The 19,140-nt window shown below is 45.9% G+C and overlaps 2 protein-coding genes across 5 annotated transcripts in view; one reads left to right on the plus strand and one right to left on the minus strand.

Annotated features, from left to right (window-relative positions):
• arr (low-density lipoprotein receptor-related protein 6) overlaps positions 1-8,774 on the plus strand; it is a 319,317-nt gene extending 310,543 nt beyond the window's left edge. For both annotated transcript variants that reach the window (XM_065450135.1, XM_065450136.1), the window contains one exon: positions 7,519-8,774. In XM_065450135.1, the coding sequence (XP_065306207.1) occupies positions 7,519-8,656 (1,138 nt within the window). In that variant the 3' untranslated portion in view covers positions 8,657-8,774. The remainder of the gene's footprint in view (positions 1-7,518) is intronic.
• The window catches only part of crim (QVR superfamily protein crim), a 101,544-nt gene continuing 91,100 nt past the window's right edge, over positions 8,697-19,140 (minus strand). For all 3 annotated transcript variants that reach the window (XM_065450140.2, XM_065450137.1, XM_065450139.2), the window contains exon 4: positions 8,697-17,643. In XM_065450140.2, coding sequence (XP_065306212.1) covers positions 17,508-17,643 — 136 coding nt within the window. In that variant the 3' untranslated portion in view covers positions 8,697-17,507. The remainder of the gene's footprint in view (positions 17,644-19,140) is intronic.

The raw sequence follows: 19,140 nt of genomic DNA on the forward strand, positions 1-19,140 counted from the left end.
CCATTGGTTTAGCAGTGTTCGCTTCAAGATTGTGCAATCTATCACCGTCTTCTAGGCAAGCGCTTAAAAATTCAGACGAACAGTCTGAATGCCGAGCTGTGGCGTTGCCTGGTGGAAACGGATTGTAGGCAAGAAGTGATTTGCACCTAACTGCAACGGCAGGTCTTGCATATGCTAAGAGAGAGTTTCCATGTTCAGTGAAAAGAGCCGACTACATGGTTCGTAGGATGCTCTCAAATGTGGAGACCAAGTCCTGCGGCCAGGAGAGTAAGGTTGCAAGAAGCACTTCGATACGGCGTATGTCACAAGTTCGTGGGCAGCAGTGCACAATAAAAATTTAAAAGGGTGTGAACTTGTCTGTAAGGCATCATTATGGAGAAACAGTGCGAAGAAATGTGAAGACAAGAAAGACGGACAGGACAGGTGCTGTGCTGTTTGTCTTTCTTGTCTCACTTTTCTTTTTGCTGTTTTTCCGTAATGAAGCAGTGCACAATACATTTGTTATCGTCAACACATCTGGAAGAGCAAAGTTGAGAAATATAGCTAAGCTAAGATGCATGTCAAAAAATCCCAGGTGGGCACAAATAATACTGGAATCACCCTTACGGCGTACATCTTAATCAGTGTGGTGTTGTTAACCAATAACCCTGAATTTATTTTTTCGACGTTTAGAATAATTCATTCAAGAGTACGCATGTTGATGCCATGGATTCTGCGGCAGCAGGGTTTATAAGGAATCAGCTGCCTCTCAATTCGTGGCTTCTAGAATTTGGAACTTGTGTGCAGAATCTGTAAGCGAAACGCACTATGCGTCATTCTTTAAGCATAAAGAGTGAAATATATGAATGTTGCCTTACTTTATTAGGTGAAGGCGCTTCTATTTATTCAGAAACTAATCATATGCAGCACTCCTCAGAACCCTGCTTCGTTTGAAATGAAAGTGGAATAGCTACATATTGTGACAAATAGTAGTGACGATTTGTTGAAGCAGAAGTAACAAAAGTAAATTAGGTTTCTTGTGAATTCAACAAAATATGAACTGTGACTGCTGCACTGAGAGAAATACGATACTCTTTTGTTTAGAAAAGGTACCAAAGCACATAAATCACATTTTAAGATTTTAAACGAGAAGAAAGGGAGCTAACGGGGGGGCCCGATTTTTAATAATCATATCATGAGAAGCCAACAAACAAAGACACCAAGAACAACACGGGAAATTACTTTTACTTTCTAATTGAAATAAAAAAATTATAAATTAATGGAACTGAAAGGGAATGAAAAAACCACTTGCTGCAGGTGAGGAATGATCCCATGTTTCCTCATTACGCGTGCGATGCTCTACCAATTGAGCTACTGCGACGCCGTCTTCCTGTCCACTTTCTGGGGTGTTTATGTGTTACTATTAGAACTAATCCTGGAAGTGTTAGTCAGCGCCACCAATCAGAAACCTTGGCGGCGGATGTGGAACATCCTTTCTGCCCGAGGCGTCATGAGTACGTCATCTTTTAGAGTGAAGGCAACTGGTCAATAAACCCACACATGCTACCTGAAGGCTTCAATGTTGCCGGATTTGAGACCCTTGTCATATAATGAATGAGAAAAAAGGGAGTTAACCAAGGGGCCCAATTTTTATTAATCATAAGAAGCCAACAAACAAACGACACCAAGGACAACACAGAGGAAATTACTTGTACTTACTAATTGAAATAAAGAAATAAATTAAAGGTTCCTTTCAGTTCCACAAAACTTTAAATACCAGGAGGCGTGTTTATGGTGCCATTTTTAAATGGCTTTGAGCACTCTTGCATGCTTGCTACTGTATGGTTCTGCTCTGGGCAGTGCGTTTTATTATTTAGTAATAAAATTTAAAAAAATCGTAGTTTTTTCTGTGATTTACCCTACCATATCCCTTAAGGTCAGACCAGACTCGCTGCTTGCCAGTGCACGCTCACTTGTGGCCGCTTTGGGTAGATGCCTTGGCAGACTAATTTATACCGCTTCAAAAATGCACAAGCTCAATGTGGCTACCATCTGTCGGCCAAGCTGGTGAAGGACAAAGCCGGCCCCGCAGCACGTACCATGGTCAGACTGGCGCATATGAAGGCAAGCACGCACTCGAGCCCCGTCGTGCAAACGCTGTGCATATGCACTATTGCTGCAGGTAGCTGCGGTCTGCTCTGTAGCATAGATACACCCCGGCAGGGTGCCGCGACGAGTCCACTGGCGGCTAAGTGCACTCGAGCTCCCAGAGGACAACCGCGTTTGGCTTATGTTTAGCGCATTGTAGGCGTCAAAATTGGAAGTGGCATCGTCATTATCATCCTAAACCAAATTAGAACTGCACGCCATGGTGACATTTAGAAGGCAGAGCATTTTGAGCACGCCCACTCAGCCGTAGCCTTCGCAGTGCAAGGCATTGAAGAAGGAGTGGAAGCAGCATGGAGGCTGTGTTTGATTGCTGATAACTCCGCTTCTGCCGAACAGTACAGTGGAATCTCATTAAACCATACCTGACTGGGATGCGAAGAAAGTACATGCTAAGTGGTGCTATGGGTTACCGGAAAGTAAGAAATATGCACTTACCTGCCTGTGAGAAGAAATGTGTTCCATAAGGAAACCAAGTAACTTCTGTTCTTGTGGGACTAGGCTTCGGCCTTGCCAGTAACGAGGAGTGGCAGCTTTTTTGTCCCTGCCATGTTGGCCGCAAATGCAGCTGATATCCTGTCCTTCGCTTGTTTTGTGCCTGTGCACGATTCCCCTTTAAAAGTTCGGTTCAGCAACATCTTTGAAAAAGTGCCGATGCCTCATGTGGAATATGTCTTCCAGGGAATGCTCTTGCAAGACACATTCCAGCTTGCCGCTGCACCTTCACCTTTGTAGTTAAGTTTTGCCACGTCTTAATTCCAGTGAGCCAGCCACTGCTGCAAACAAAACTGTCGTGGCCTATCTGTGTGAAGAAGCACTGTGCCTTTTTGGTGAGAGGGGGCCCAGTTCCAGGCACGTTTTTTGCCCTCGCACCAAAGCCTCCTCGACATCTGGGTAACTTAAACGACAATGCTTGATCTTTGATGATGCACCATTCAGCATCTCCTCTCTCGCTATCCAAATGCCACAAACAGTAGCCAGTGGCAGGCCTTTCTCCCATGCCTACACGGACTTCCTTGCTCCACGTTGGATGGCATTGATGATCTCCAGTTTTTCTTTGATGCTCATCACGCTAAGCTTGCCTGTCTGACATTGTGCAGTCCAGCCAGCAAACAAACCAACTGCGCACAAGTGCACACTCTGCAGCTTTCACGGCATCACACAGGATCTTGCGAGAGCACACGTGCAGGTAACGAGATCTCGCTAGGTCCCTCCACCATGGCCTCCAAGGTTACTAGCCTGAGATTGTGCGTTTATGTACAAAGAATAGCAAAAGGTCTTTGCGCTCGGCTTCTTGAGCCAGTCAACGGCAGATGGGCTTCGTGTGACATTGTGCAGCACTTTGGCTCTGTTAGAATACTTGAAAGGAGAGGGTTTTAAATACTTATCGACATCTAGACTAAGCCAATATAAGTTGGAGAACTTGTGAGGTAGCCGTGGGGATCCAACGATCACCCAACGCTGTCTCAATTTTTTATTGTTGTGCACTGCCTGTTCTTTTATAACTTGGCAAAGGCAATGCAAACAGGGAACACAGAGGTCAGTGAAGATTTGGTATCGCTACTTAACTCGCCTGATAATTCTGACAAGAAAGGGAACGTTGCCTCACTTGATGAGTTAGTTGAAGCTGGAAATCTGACGCTGGTAGAGCAAAGGCTAAACAGTACTCCGGCAGAGCACCGGGCTTATGTGGAGGAAAGGAGCGATGACCGCCTCATCCATTATATATGGCAGGGTATGTTGCGCAGACATTTTTTACTCGCAACAAATGTGAGGACTGCCGCTCTCTTCTTTTGCTGGACTCTAGTGTCAGTAGCAGTCTGAAAATTCACGAAATTTGTGACAGGGGAGGATTGCTGTATCCCTCCAAGTTGCTTTTTGAAGCACTAAAGAAACTTGAGGGAATACATTTACAACCTTCTTCAGCAAAGAGGCACTTTGCAGTGACAGCATAGTTGTCATTATTCTAGTGAAAGCTTTAAATTTGGCTATGTCATAGGCTGCAATTACATGCTGATGATTTCACATCAGCAGTTGTGCGATTTTATGTCCTAACAAGGCTGCACTTTTACATTAAAGGTGTTAATCAGTGAAAAGAAGCATGACGAAAAAAAGAAATTAAACTTTAAACTTGGCTATACTGTTCTTAGCAGGCTGGTGTAACATATGTATGATGACTCTTTGTCTTTTTTATCTGAATGGACAACTTTTTCTGGTGCATTCAAAAAGCTAATTTTGTGAATATAGTTAAGAAATGAGTTGGGGAATTGCGCATATTAAGTCCACTGTAGGTCTCCATTGTTTGGGATGGAATGTACTCACACTGTTTTTCTGTGTTGTGGCATACTGTGTGTAGTTTTGCAGAGATCCCTTTTACTTGGCATCTTTACTTCCTGTTTTATTCCTTTAATTCATAGAACTGTAGGATTCTGTCGGTGTGTCTCATACATGTACATGAGCCCGACATTCAGGAGCACTTCATGATGTAAATAAAAAAATTCACAAATAAACTGTGCAAATGTAGTTGCGGGGGGTTCACGAAACAGAATGAAATAACGAGGGACAGATGTTTATCGCTAAAGAAGGTAAATGCCAATCAGGGAAGCTCTTTGGCTTTGGGCTATGTGCGTACGTGTTGTTTGCCTTCTCTTCTGCAACAGCGGCTGAGGTACTAAGTGCTTGATGTTGGGTCGCGGATGCTGCAGCCACTTTTTTATGAATGTGAACCGCAAATGAAAATGTGTGCACCTGGAATCTGAGTTGGTTTAAATCAACTCGATGTCCTTTACTACGGCGTTATTTCCAACCGAGTTTTCCGTCCGAATAATTTCTGGTGACGTGGCAGCATGGCTCAAAACAAATTTAACTGCTTTACACCGCTACTTCGGTGTCTGCAAAACCTTTGCTGTCAGATTAATAAATTCGTCTAATGGGCGTTGAGATGCACTACAAGTGCACATATAGTTATGTGAAGTGAGTTTTGGGGATGCATCTTTATATCTGCCAAGCATTTGCACGTCTATTTGATTGCGACAGAAAATGATTATCAAAATATCAACATGCAGCACCGGCACTGGGCCGTCCGTTCAGTAAAGCCCATATACCTACAGTGCCATCTCGTGCTATCTACATGAAGCGCCTCAGTGGCAAGCGCTTCCTGAACACACTGCCCCTATTCTAGTACATTGTATTGACGCTGCGAGTAGGCCACATTTTTCATTTGCGTGACTGGTGTCGGCATGGTGGTGTTTGCTATGTGTGCTGTGTCGAGGTTGCGGTGATCCAACGCGGCATACGGAAACATAGCGTCAAGTTGTCTAATGGCGGCGACAGTGCCCACGCAGATTGCGCAGGGGAATGCCGGCAAGCGGGTGCCGGGAAGCCTAGGATTTGTCGCCTTCCGATGTGCTCCCTACTGACGCCGAAAATGTTCTGCCTAGCTAGACCTGTGCAGTGGTTGCATAGACGTCAGACTCTGGAGTTTTGCAAGACGCCTAGCACCACCTATCGGTGCAAAGAGGCAGTAGTTGAGTAGTGCGAAGCCAGACTCCCATGCTAAGCTACCTATGCAGCTAGCGACTGCGAAACAACGATTTGACTAGATTTTGGGCCATATTGCGAGTGTTTTGCCCATTTAACACCCAGACAGAGAGCTATGAATTTCTCCGCTAGTCGGACGCACCGCTGAACTGCCATAAAGCGCTTGCTGGCTCACTTGGCTCGCTCGTCAGACTGATGGTGGAAACGACGGCAACCTCGACAGCACCGCGCGCTACCTAGAAACGCCGCAATCGATGCTACTGTTGTGTTGTAAGTTGCCATGAACTTGAAGGACTGAATAACAACATTCAGTTTTACCGATTTCCATCACGATCGTATGAAGGGGAAAGGCGAGAGCGCCGGATACGGGCTGTTCAACCTGTTCGGTAATAGATTTACTTGCATTCCCCACAACACAGCGGCTCGCAGGAGAAAGTGCGACAATTTTGTTCTCGTGTAATTGTGTTGCGTAGCCCTGACGGAGGACTGCGGTGACCAAGCGAAAACTCAAAAATCTGCAGCTGCCACTTCGTTAGTAACAGAAAAAACAATGTTGCGAACTATCCTGCGTATGTGCCATCGATATTTTCACCTCTTAACAGGCGTCCGCCTCAGCTTGACTCAACAAGTGGAACAGAGAGATTTGGCGGGTCAGTTTTTGCATAATCTGCTTTTTCGGACACCTGTTTATTCGGACATTTCCGCAGTCCCCGTGAGGTCCAAACAAACGGTCGGCGACTGCACTTGTGATGAATAAAGAATATCATGAAGTTCACACTTGCTTATGCACGTTACTGATATGCTGTGCATGCAATGCTTGTTAGCTGGAAGCACTGCCTCAAGCAGTTCTGGGCAGTCTGGGTCAACAAATAGAAGAGGCCCACTGTTCACAAGTACCGTTAAACTTTGATATTGTTACGAAGATGTTGCGACGAAATGATTTTCTTTACAGGGGATGGACGATGATCGTAGCGCTGACTGGCCTCTCAAACTCCTCGTCTTCTCTTCTTTCTTCTTGCACCTGCCTCTCGTATCCGTTACAATATAATTACTTATGTAACTTCTTGCAACTTGTCCATAAAACATAGTGTTTAGAACCTCAAATAATAAAGTGTGTTTATGCACGATTTCAATATAAAAAATTTTGCTGCCGCTGCAAAGGAATACTGAGACAATAAATGGAAACTTCCGCAGATGAGGTGAAATGGTTGTTTGCGAACACATCTCTCAAATCGATAAGATCCTATTGTATGCAAGGGTAAGCCGAGAAGGATGGTGGCCACATAAGCAAGGGAAAATGGGCTGGGGGAGCAGGTTTGTGTGCATCTCATTTTCTGGCGTGGCTGAGTGCATGCACAGGAGTGCATGCCTTTGAGGCTATCTGCTGCGTGTGCACCGTCTTTCCGCGCACTAGCACTGTAGTTTGCGTAATCATGAGTTTCAGAGACGAAGCCCACTGCTGGCACTTTTCATGGTAGTGGTCTTGCTGTAGGCGACATTATTGACCCCGGGGGCAGAGTGGGGAACAAAAGTGCGGCTGGCTTTCCTTCATACCATTGACGTGAAGATATGGTTGACACTGCATGAAACCGTCTCTTTCGTCGCAAACTCTCAAATTCAAGATTTTTTTTTTTGGCCCCTTCCATGTAAGAAAAATCCATTGGGGATTGTGTTCATTTACATAAAAGACTGTATTTCGGTACTATAACGAGAAAAACTGCCTATTTGACCTACTTCGTTATATCGAAGTACGGCCTTGCAACTCTGTACAGCGTGATAAACCGTAGCTGCATACAAAACAAAAATAGTGACAAAGTCTGTTCTGGTGTGCAGGAAAGTGCTGCTGTCCAATGTACAGGCTAATGCGTTGGCCGTGTCGGGAGACCAGCTGTTCATCCTGGACCGTACTGACCAGTGCATCCTGCGTGCCCACAAGCTGAGTGGCACTGATGTGCGGCCACTGCAAGCGCGCCGCCCGCAGCTGACTGCACTACTGGCTGTGCGACGGCCAGCAACGGCAGCAACGCACCCGTGTGTGGGTCACCGCTGCTCGCATTTATGCCGCTCGGTGCGGAGCCGTGCTCAGTGCGCCTGCCCACCGGGACTAGTGCTACGAGGAGGCGAGTGCGTGGCTGTGGCCCGCTGCAATGCCGAGCGCGAGTTCGGCTGCGCCGCAGGCGGCTGCATTGCCCTGGAGGCCCGCTGTGACGGTGCTGCAGACTGCGCAGATCGCTCCGACGAGCGCGACTGCCCACCTGGCTGCACACCGGGCACAGAGTTTCGCTGCCGCGACGGCGGCTGCGTGCCCAAGCCGCGACTGTGCGATGGCAAGGCCGACTGCGCCGACGAGTCGGACGAACTGTGTTGTGGCGCCGACCGGTTCGCCTGCCACTCGCGCGACCAGTGCATCGACCGTTCACGTGTGTGTGACCGACAGCCCGACTGTGCCGACAGTTCAGACGAGCTTGTCTGCGAAGCTGTGAGCAGTGCCAGCCGCACGGCCACCACCACCGTGGTGCTGCTTATTGTTTTTGGCTCGTTGACGGTGCTGCTGGCCATTGGCCTGTGCTGCTACCAGCAACGCACGCGCGCCGCCCCTGTGGCAGCGGTTGCACCACATGCCGCCGCCTATCGCATGCTGCCTTACCCAAAGCCGCCCGCGGCGCCTCCTCCCTCGAGCACTGCATCCAGCAACGGCTACCCACGCGAGACACTTAATCCACCACCCAGCCCAGCCACGCTTTACGGTGGCCCCACGCCGTGCTCGACGGACGTGTGCGACGACAGCGAGCCGTGCCCGTGCCGCTTCCGGTGTGACGACTCTCTCTATGACTCTGACCCCAATCCGCCACCACCAACGCCGCGCAGTCGTGGCTGCGTCTCCGATGCCAGCTGCCCGCCGTCGCCTCTCAATGAACGGGCCTTCTGCCACCCGCCACCACCGTCACCTGTGCCCGAGTCTGACTACTAAGTGTAAATAGTGTGTACAGTGAGTGACACTAGTGCTCAGAGCAGTGTACAGGACATTTTTATTCATTTTTGTACAAAGTTTTTCATTCCATGCGTTTGAGTAAACGATCACAAGCTGTCGAGAGATTCTTGCAAAAAAAAAATGGCTCCACATGAAAACTTCTTGGAGCCTAGGCGGATACAAAATGACAGTACACATTTGCAGAACTTTTGAACATGAGCAAGGATCACACAATTCCAAGGCACCTAGAACAAGAAAACTGTCAGTCAATGGCCCTAGGAGAACGCACAGACACCACAAAAGCATTCAAAACACTGCTAGCCAGGTTGGCTCTCAACAATCTTACTGCGAGAGAATGCTACCATTATGTGTTTAGCTTTTATAACGTCTCATCCTTAGAACACCATGTATTTAGAACCTCGAAATAATAAGCTCACTATATTGGTACACTATTTCAGTGTCGTCGCTAAGGAATACAGACACAAGAAATGGAAACTTCCGTGGCTGCAGTTGGCCAAATGGTCGAATTACAAAATTCAAGTGGAATAAGAACCAATCATGCCCGCATGCTGTATGCTCCTGCGCAAGTGAAAGCGTGCAAGGCTTAGCCAGGCACTGTCTTCCTGTGCATAAAGGGTGGGTGGGGGGAGAGCTTCTTCCGTTGCCAGTTCTGAAATTCAACAAAATTATTTTCTTTTTCTCATTGCTCGATAATTTGGAAAATATTGCAGACCTTTCTGTGTAAGAAAAATCTATCAGCGACTGTACTTATTGCACAAAAGGTCGAATTTCAATATTGTGAAATTTCGATATAAGGAAGCAAATTGCAGATTTTACACTTTGCTATCCCATGGTTAAACTGTACAAATGTCTCATAAGGCCATCACATCTGATTGCAGAAAACTTCAGTGTACAAGCATTCATCGAACACAGTACAAAAAATAACAAACGTGATCACAACAAGGGGCATTCATAAAGTTCATACTATTGGTACCATAAATTTTGAGCATGTGTATACGACAGGCATCAAAATGAGCACATGTTTCTGTAGTTTTAGTGGAATGTAAAAAATTGCATTCTATGCACTACGCTAGGGCATCAAAACCAAATGGGCGACATCCATCAGAAGAGTTGGTTGAAGCACGAGCAGCGATTCACTTTCTGCATTTCAAGACACGCGTGTCCAAAAAGAGTCGTGCCGAGCTGCTAGCGATGTTTGGTCCATTCACTTTGCTGGCTGCAAATGACTGGAGGCAATGTGTGTCCAAAGGAATCAGAGCTGCCAGCCACAAGTTATCTGCTGCAAATCTGAATGATTGCACTTTTTGCAGGACATCACTCGAGTGTTCCCTTTAATAGTGGACATTTGTAGTGGCTGTCGCCATACTTCACCACCAACTCGGCATATACATAGCGAGAGGGACAGACACAAAAGAAACAATAAATTTGCAAATTGTGACAGTCTCATTCATTATTCAAAAGCTTTAAAACATTTGTGCACCCTTACCAAGAATGAAGGGAAGCCCTGTGTCGCAATGAAATGCAGACTGGCATAGCAGCCTTCACAGCTCTAATCATGAAATGCAAAAAGAACCACAAGCCAATACATGCACCTCGTTTGGCCATTACCTTCTTTTATTTTTTGACTGACCGCGTTGTTGCAGTGCATTTGTATGCAAACCTACGTCCGCCATATGTGTATTGGTAAGGCTTTTAAAAAGTTTGAGACTCGCCAGTACTGGGTACATCATGCCAGAAGGTAACAGTAACAAGCCACAACATTGAGACACAAATGGAAGCTTGCATTTACGTATGCGAGTTACTGTCTTCTTCGTATGCAGAAATGACAATGACACTTCTTTTAAAGGACCTCTCGCCAGGTCTAGCCATTTCGAACTGACAAGCGCAGCACACACAACGCACACCAATGATCGTGCCTGCAAGGTCCGCTATGCGCCACGACAAGAGCTGGAATGTTAAACGTTTGCCCTTCTCCTCGTGGGCACCATGCTCAGAGTGCGCCTACATACATGGTACTACTGTGGTGTAGCGACGGGCGACTTTGAGAATTATGCAAGACAACATCAGGTATTTGCTTAATCTGTTGCTCCAATAGACGAATTAACATTTAGACGTGTTCTTGTTTTACTTTGTACCATAGCGAGAGAGATGTACTTTCATTTCATCTGCGTGTTCCCATGTCATGCAGTCATGTGCGTGGAGAGCAAAACTGCCATTTTCTAACGGCTTGCCGAGCCTTTTCGTCTCGATATTTCGTCCACACAAAAATAAATAAATAAAATAAATAAAAAAAATACCCGAGCGTCTTGTTGGTCATAAGCGCTCCTTTGGGCATTTCACTAGATACACATTTTAGCTAGCTCCTAAGAAAAATTGTTTTGGCTGCGGCTCTCAGAATAGCTATAGAATATAATGTCAGACTGGGGGTCAGTACCATTGATTCGAACTTATCACCATGGAGTATCACTGCTATGACCGACAATAAAACTTTTAGAAAGAAAGAACATTGCTTAACATTTACCAAAGTTCAGACTTCTTCCTCACATCTATGCAAAACACAGCTATAAAATTTTGCCAATTCTCTTCAAATTTCCCGAATTAAGCGAACTGACATGCACTAACACAATGTGAAAAAATATGTTGCATTATTTGTTTGGCTGCGAAATTACAAAGCAAATAATGTGAAAGAATAAACCATGGCCACATAAAATGGGTGCGTGCATACATGTTGACTTCCTTTCACTTACGAAATGAAAACGTTCCAGGATGGTACAGTAAGCACAGATTGATGAAACAAAGCTTGAAGCGGAAACGAGCAATGGCTGTGCATGGGTACAGCAACAGAACAATGGTGCTCTGTCACAGGGCTTGGTCTCAATATTGGACCTCTTAGTGTATCTCTTGCGTGCAGTTAATTGCAGAACTGAATGGATAGGCTTCGACAACAATTTTCCCAGTGAAGTGCAGGCTTGCAACTTGATCAACGAGGGAGTACATAAACGGCGGAACTTGCAGTGCCTGAGTGAACCAACACCACACTAAGCCACACATTGCGAAATGCAAATAGGAAGGAATAGACAATGGGAACGGAATAGATGTTACCGTATTTACTCGCATAATGATCTCACTTTTCCGTCCAAAATAATTGAAACAAATTCATGGGCACAATCACTACGCGGGTTAAATTTCCCGCAAAAAGAAAAATTTTTTTTTTCATCTCGCATTTGCTGCGGGCTGACAACAGGTCAACAAATAGGCGGCTGCCGCTGTATGTAGTGTGGGACATTAAAAAAAAGACACAAGCTGAACGCGCCGAACACGATTTTTTTTTCTTCTCGTGAGTACATTACGCGCATTGAAACAGTTTCTTCCATATCAGTAATGAATTGTTCCATAGTAATGAATTGTTCCACATTGTTCCCTAGCAATATCGTTAATATCGGCAAGTTTGCAACAATAACGTAGCCATGTCCAGTTTGAAGGGACAGAAAAATTCATTAAATTATGGGGCTTTACGTGCCAAAACCACTTTCTGATTATGAGGCACGCCGTAGCGGGGGACTCCGGGAATTTCGACCACCTGGGGTTCTTTAACATGCACCTAAATCTAAGTACACGGGTGTTTTCGCATTTCGCCTCCATATGAGGGGACAGAAACGGAGATGGGCACGCTTAGCTGCCAGTGACATAGAAACACATGGCGGGCATGCTGTGGAAACTGCGGCATATGCCTTTACTCCTATCCTAATGCGGCATGTTTCCGCTAAGGGTGGGTGACTATCTTAGCTGCGTTACAAGCGCCGGCATATGAATAGGGTACACTTCTAACATATCAGTGTAAACATGGCCACTATTGTTGCTGCTCACGATTTGTTGCATGCCCACTATTGCAGACAGGAATAAAAAGACTCCCTTTATATTGTTGTTGTTGACCAAGACCATTATGAAGCCTACAAATAATAAAGCCGAGGCATGTTTGGTTGCAGCTTTTTTTTTTTATGGTGCGGAAAGTGATAAAAGGAATGAAATGGGGCATCTGCTTAAGAATGTTCGGTGTGTGCAGACCGCTTGGTATGTCTTCAGGAATCATTCGCGTAGCATTCGACAGATGGTAAGCGCGATCATCATTAGTTAGACTTGGCACACCACATATCGCTGCAACAAGTTCAGGGTGCGATCATTACACGGGAAATAAAAAACATCAAATTTTGACGACAAAATTTAAGGGCGCGATCATTACGCGAGTGAGATCATTATGCGAGTGAATATGGTATATTTATGCTGCTTATAGACTCAGCCATTCTTCTCTCCAGCAGTTCGTCTCTCAGCACATCCACTACGAGGTATTTCAAGCATAGGACAGACCGGCTCCCCAGTCTTCATTTTGAGTTCACTAAACTCTTGCAGGTCATTTCTTGGGAGATAAATGAATCAAAGCAGTGATGGAACAGCTACGCCAAACTGCGCCGAGAGCGTGCCTTTGCACCATCCTGAGCCAAAATGGCATTTTAGAAGAAAATTACACTGAGCCTGCGCCAAGGCATGCATAAGAGCAAAACTCTCCTTCCGTCGACACTTCGCAGCTAGTAAAACAAATCAAAACCAACTGCACGCTATCATCATCATCATAGAAGGAAGCAGAGGCCCGTCCATAGTTTCTCACTACAATTGAACCCGCTTATAACGATACTGGTCTTAACAATCTATTGGTTATAACAATGAGAAGCTGCTGCACCGTCGACTTTTGTATGTTTTCCATGATGAAATAACCCACTTACTACAATGCCTCCCTGCCGCATTATCGGTCATAACGACGAAGTCTGGCTGCTGGATGTCCAAGCAGAAAGGTAGTGAAATGCAAAATCCTTGAAAAGAAAAAAGAAAACTAGGAATTGGAGCCGCTGTACAATGGGCCGCTGCTCTAACAGCCGCCGCGCGCTTATTTTCCAGCCATCTCCGCGCGGCTCTCTCCCGTCGCCCTTCCACTGCTCCGAACAAGAATGGGTTGCGCCCATAGCTCTACACCGCCCCACCCTCCGAAACACAAATGGACCGTGCCAACTGCACCGCAAGTAGATTGCTCGCATGTTGTTCGGTGGCTTTTTATTCAGCGCTGTTCTGCAAACAGCCTAATCGCTCGCGTTCGTCTTTGTCGGTTGTGTCGCAGTCGTTCCTGGCCAAGCGATTTCTCGGCTTCACTTGACTTGCCGCCAAAACAGAAGATGGCTGGTTCGCCCGCTGATCATTGGCAATGCACGACGTTGCCGGAGAAAAGAAAGCACACGGCTATAGATTTGGAAACTAAGTGCTTCTAACTGATGAGATGATCATCGCAAACGTGCTTGCATCGGATAGCGACGGCGATGATGGCAGCGACGACGCGACACAGCAGGCTGCCTCCACGTTGTCCTCACATGGGGCCTGGCAGATGATTCAGTCCCTCCGGAGCTTCGTTTTCGCGAGAAACCTTCTGCTGCACTACGTGGAGCACTTGGATGCCTTGGAGAATGACGTCGGCAAGCTTCGCGTAAAGCATGAGTGGACATGGACTTTTTCTCGTGCAAGCCAGTGAGAAATACGTGGCGGGATGCTTGTGCGAGATGCTTGTGGCGATCTGTCCTCGGCGTTTCTTCTGGATTTCTCAAGCTGACAGGCTGCCGCAGCCACTTTCTTGCAATTCTTAAAAGGCCCCTTTTGGGGCCACCAAAGCGATGCTTTGGCCATGCTCGCATATCGCTTGCCACCCGTGACACCTCTTTACAGTTGTTATAGCAGTGCCATTCTTCAACGCTGACAGCTGCGGCTTGTTACACGCGATCGGAGCGCCCAGGAAGCAGTTAAACGAGTGAGCACAATCGGCAGCCAGCTGGAGGAAATGGACGGAGGATGGGGAGGGGCACTGGCCTCCTCGCCATTATAGTTTTCTTACATGAGCTCTGCGATCCCCTTATTTTGATTTTTTCATGCAACTCGGTTACAACAATTATAACAATGAAATTTTCGTGGCACTTGAATATTGTTATAAGTGAGTTCAACTGTATATAGTGAGAAACTCTATGGGCCCGTCGGAGCCATCCAATTCGTCATTCGCACATTTTTCTCTGACGGAAGTGCAATGTAGTGTCACCGTATCGTCTTGCTGGTGCTTTGCTTTGGTGTTCATCGAACCTGCAGGGTACCACGGAGTTTGCCGAAGGAGGATGTAACATTCTAGGATTAGAGTTGAGCTTTTTCTATGTTTATGGCTGATAGCGGGGCTTTGCAAAAGAGCCACTGTGATCAGAATCGCACATGGTGCATAGTTAAATATGGTACTAGCAAATGAGGTCAAACACGGTGAGAGCCAGCATTTGGATGAGTGACGGCATGTTTCTTATCGCAAAAGTTCTGTATTGAGCTTGGGTCACTGCGCTACTTTGGTGAAATAGTCGCCAACACAAATGCAAAACCCTGTTTGCATCTCTCGCATGCGCAGTGGCGCTGCCACTAATTTTCTTTGTTTTTTTGCTGCCGCGAAACCTTTGCGGCCCCTATTCGAAAACTCCCTAATTTTCACGGTATCACATGAGTAGATTGATGTTCAGTGCAGGCACGCGTACTGATTCGTCTTGCGGTGAGCCATTTGCACACCAGTCGTGACTGTCACACTGTCTTGCATCCTGGGTTAATGAACACACGTTTGTTGATGATCTGTCTGTGGTGTCCGTGCCTTCTCTGTGCGGTATTGACAAACCCGGCCGTAGCGCCCTTTGTGCTTTGCAATGTGGAGGAGCGTCGCATCTTTTCCCGACCGCGCTTGCAGGGTGAGCCTCGCACAAACCCATCTCCACAACATACAGATTATATCAGTTAAACTTTGTATGGTGTATGGTAAGACACCTGCATTGGACCCTGCACCGAAAGGTGAAATGGCTGTTCTACCACTGAGCAAGGTCACGTTCAGCAATTTTCGTTAAGCATTTATACCAAATCTGGCTGAAGTTCGATTACAAAACTTTTTTCTCTTTCCCATGACGCTTGGCCAGCAAAACAGAACTTTTCACCAAAACTGAAAATGGTCACCGGACATGCCCAGCCAAGCTTATATGAATACACCCTGTAAGGTATCGAACAAATATGTTGTGAAACAAGTATAGAATTTTTTTTAAATGTATCTGGTTGGGGGCAGTGAAGTTTTCGAATAATGGGCCAAATGAGCCAGAAGCTCAACCACAATTCACTATGCAGGATATGCTTGCATAGCAAATTTTTTTACAGATGGTACAGTCGGTAATGTAACAGCATGTTCAGCCTGCTGTAAGCTGAGACAAAGCGTAATCAGCAACGCCACACACAAACAAAACAGGCACAGGCTCTCCGTGCTAGGCCACGGCAGCACCCACGGGATCACTTGTATGTGTGCCACACAGGCACAAAAAGTGATTAAAAACCGTTAATGCCTGAGGTCTTTTAACGGCATTTTTTTCACCGCAACTGCCACACGTCCAAATTTAATGGCATTTGACATGATTATGTCAGTGACTATCTTCTGAAGCGGCCAATCTCGGGGTTCTAATGAAAAAATAAGCATACTATGGTGCTGTTAGCATGAGTTTGCAGCTGTCTATTACAATGCAGCAACCAACCATAAAAACTTCAGCGAGTGCATGGGGAATTCGAAGCCCACAAGCAAAACGGCACCTGCCGGATCGAAGTTGTAGCACTGGCCAGAGAAAGTTTTCCAAGTACAACTTCTGATAAGAGTGTTGTAGTTGAAAGTTATGTTTAAATTATTTTTATTTTATTTTTTCACGATAGAGGCTGTTTCAAACATTTCAATTACTATTCTACTGTGCAAGGTACAACATTGAGACTATACATTTCTCGGTTGAATTAGTTCTAGAGAACACATGCAATAATGAATATTAAGTGTGTCCATGTGACATAATGCAAATGGCATTCAAATTTAAAGCATTAACCAGTTAAAGTAATTTTCTGTGCCCATGTGACACTGGCACATGTGACACATGTATGGATTTGTGGTGGCTAGTAAAGCCCATGGACATGCTCTATCGGTATTTGCAGCCACAATTGTAACTTCTAAATGTTGCCACTGGGAGACTGGAGGTTCACCTCACAAGGAAAGTATGCACTGACCTTGGCTTTATGTGCTTTCTGCAGAACTGCTTGCATCATCAGCAGGCATTTCTTTGTGCCAGCTCGACAAACAGAAAGCTAGAGGACAACTGTTGACAAAAGGTACAGATGGGTTTCCTTACAACAGGAGAAAATGGACCACTGTTCCTCAAACACTGTGCTTGTGTGTTTAATACTTTTTTTTGCACACGTAAAAAACTAAGTGCGAACATGCTCACCTGCTTCGGCTGGGGCTCATCATTATTAAAAGGCACGCCAGCAACCTAGGTAAAGTATTTTAAAAAGGTTGCTTGGTCTCCCCGATGGGCTGATGGAATTCTGTCGAAGCAAAAAGGCTACCGAGGGCAAGCTGAAATATCCTTTGTCAATGCTGTGAATTTTGTTTAGTTCCCAAAGCTCTCGATCTAAGAGTAGTGTGAGGGCACTTTGCTCAGCTATTTTTATCGCCTGCCTTTCCCGGCATCAGCCAAGTGTACAGAGGGCCCATTTGCATGACATGCAGTTTGGCCTCGTGCACTATAGAACTTATTTGCTGATATATAGGAGATTCAAACCTCTCTGCGATGCATATAAAACAGCATTGGAATGATTAAACATGTCACCGGATGCTCCACTCAAGTGCCAGCTCCGCACAAATTGATGCAGCATACAGAGCTGCAAACCCTAGATTCGTGCAGCAATCGTGGTGGGTAGTTCATGGGTCCCATGCCAGCAACAATGCCAATGGTAGCAGTAGCAGAAGGAGGGGCATCGTGGGTATCCTGCTATGTGCACTGTTGCACCAGTAGTAGAACTCGCAGAAGCAGTACTCCACAGACGTGTAGTAGTCCCTGCAAAGGCAGTTGACACTTGTCACGGCACGCATTCATCTTGGGGCAATGCACTACAGTCGACTTTGTTAATTCAACCCTGACGGGACCAACAGAATTCATAACATTATCCGGCAGGTCGAATGAAACAAGATGCAGAAAAAAAAAAAACTTCAGAACACGTCGCTTATTCAAGTTTGGCAGGATTTACCCTATTCTGTCCAAAGCAGAAAATTAACATAGAGATAAGATTAAAGCTTTTAAACACAACAGAAATGTAACACGCACCTGATTTTTTACCAACAAAAAAGCAGAAAACTAACGTATAGATTTAAAAAAAATTAAATTATAGGGTTTTACGTGCCAAAACCACTTTCTGATTATGAGGCACGCCGTAGTGGACGACTCCGGAAATTTCGATCCCCCAGGGTTCTTTAACGTGCACCCAAATCTAAGCACACGGGTGTTTTCGCATTTCGCCCCCATCGAAATGCGGCCGCCGTGGCCAGGATTCGATCCCGCGACCTCATGCTCAGCAGCCCAACACCATAGCCACTGAGCAACCACGGCGGGTAACGATGAGGTAGCATTAAAGCTCCTAAACAAAGCAGAAATTTAACGCATACCCAATTTTTCAACAAAAAAATGGGCAAGGGTCTAATATGTGTTGCACAGTGATGGCTGGTTTTCTAAAGTTAGCTTTGCCGCATGGTTTTTAAAGTCAGCTTCGCCGCAATGCAATAGTGTCATGCGGCAAAGCATAGAAATTCCACGAACGAGTTTTCGGCTTAGTTTTCACGAGGGGGTGGGGGGGGGGGGGGGTATGGTGCGCAGTAGAACTGGGTAAATACCGTAATCGGACATCGCGACCTACCATTACTGCTTTGACATCTTCCTAAGGCAGGCCGAACATAGGCATTTCCGACTGTCCAGTAAGCTCTGCCGAGACAGACGCTACCGGTAAAGGTGTTGCTATCGGTCAGGCTGTTCAAGTTAGAATTTTCTGGCGAAGGCTAGTTTTAGCATTGAAATAACAAAAGTTTGGGCCCAAAGAAATGCATGGGTGCCAACCGGGGACCTCCAGTCATAAAAAATTAACCTAAGTCTACTGTGCATAAATTCAAATGCTAACTGTTCCGAGACTATACAATGCATTATTTCATTTCCAATTCCACCTGCATTTGTAACAGTGCCTTAATTCAGCCTCCAAAACACACGCTTGGGACTATGCCATGCTTTGAAACCGGCTACCAAGCGTTTACACATTGCACTTTCCTTCTATGCAGTAATTGCACATAAAAGGCAGTAATTGCATTTCAATTTAAGCTGACAGCAGAAGTGATAGACCAGATCTAGTTGGCATAGAATAGAAGCAGATGGGAATTTTCAGGGGACCTAATTAAGCTTGCCTGACATAACACAAGCAGCAGTGGCAGCGCTGAAGTTATTCAGTGCCCTCTGCCTGTCTGCCACTAGTTCCATCTTTATGACCACGTAGCAATCTTTGAGACCTCTGCA

Source organism: Dermacentor albipictus, chromosome 3, assembly GCF_038994185.2.
Source record: "Dermacentor albipictus isolate Rhodes 1998 colony chromosome 3, USDA_Dalb.pri_finalv2, whole genome shotgun sequence".
Lineage (NCBI taxonomy): Eukaryota > Metazoa > Arthropoda > Arachnida > Ixodida > Ixodidae > Dermacentor > Dermacentor albipictus.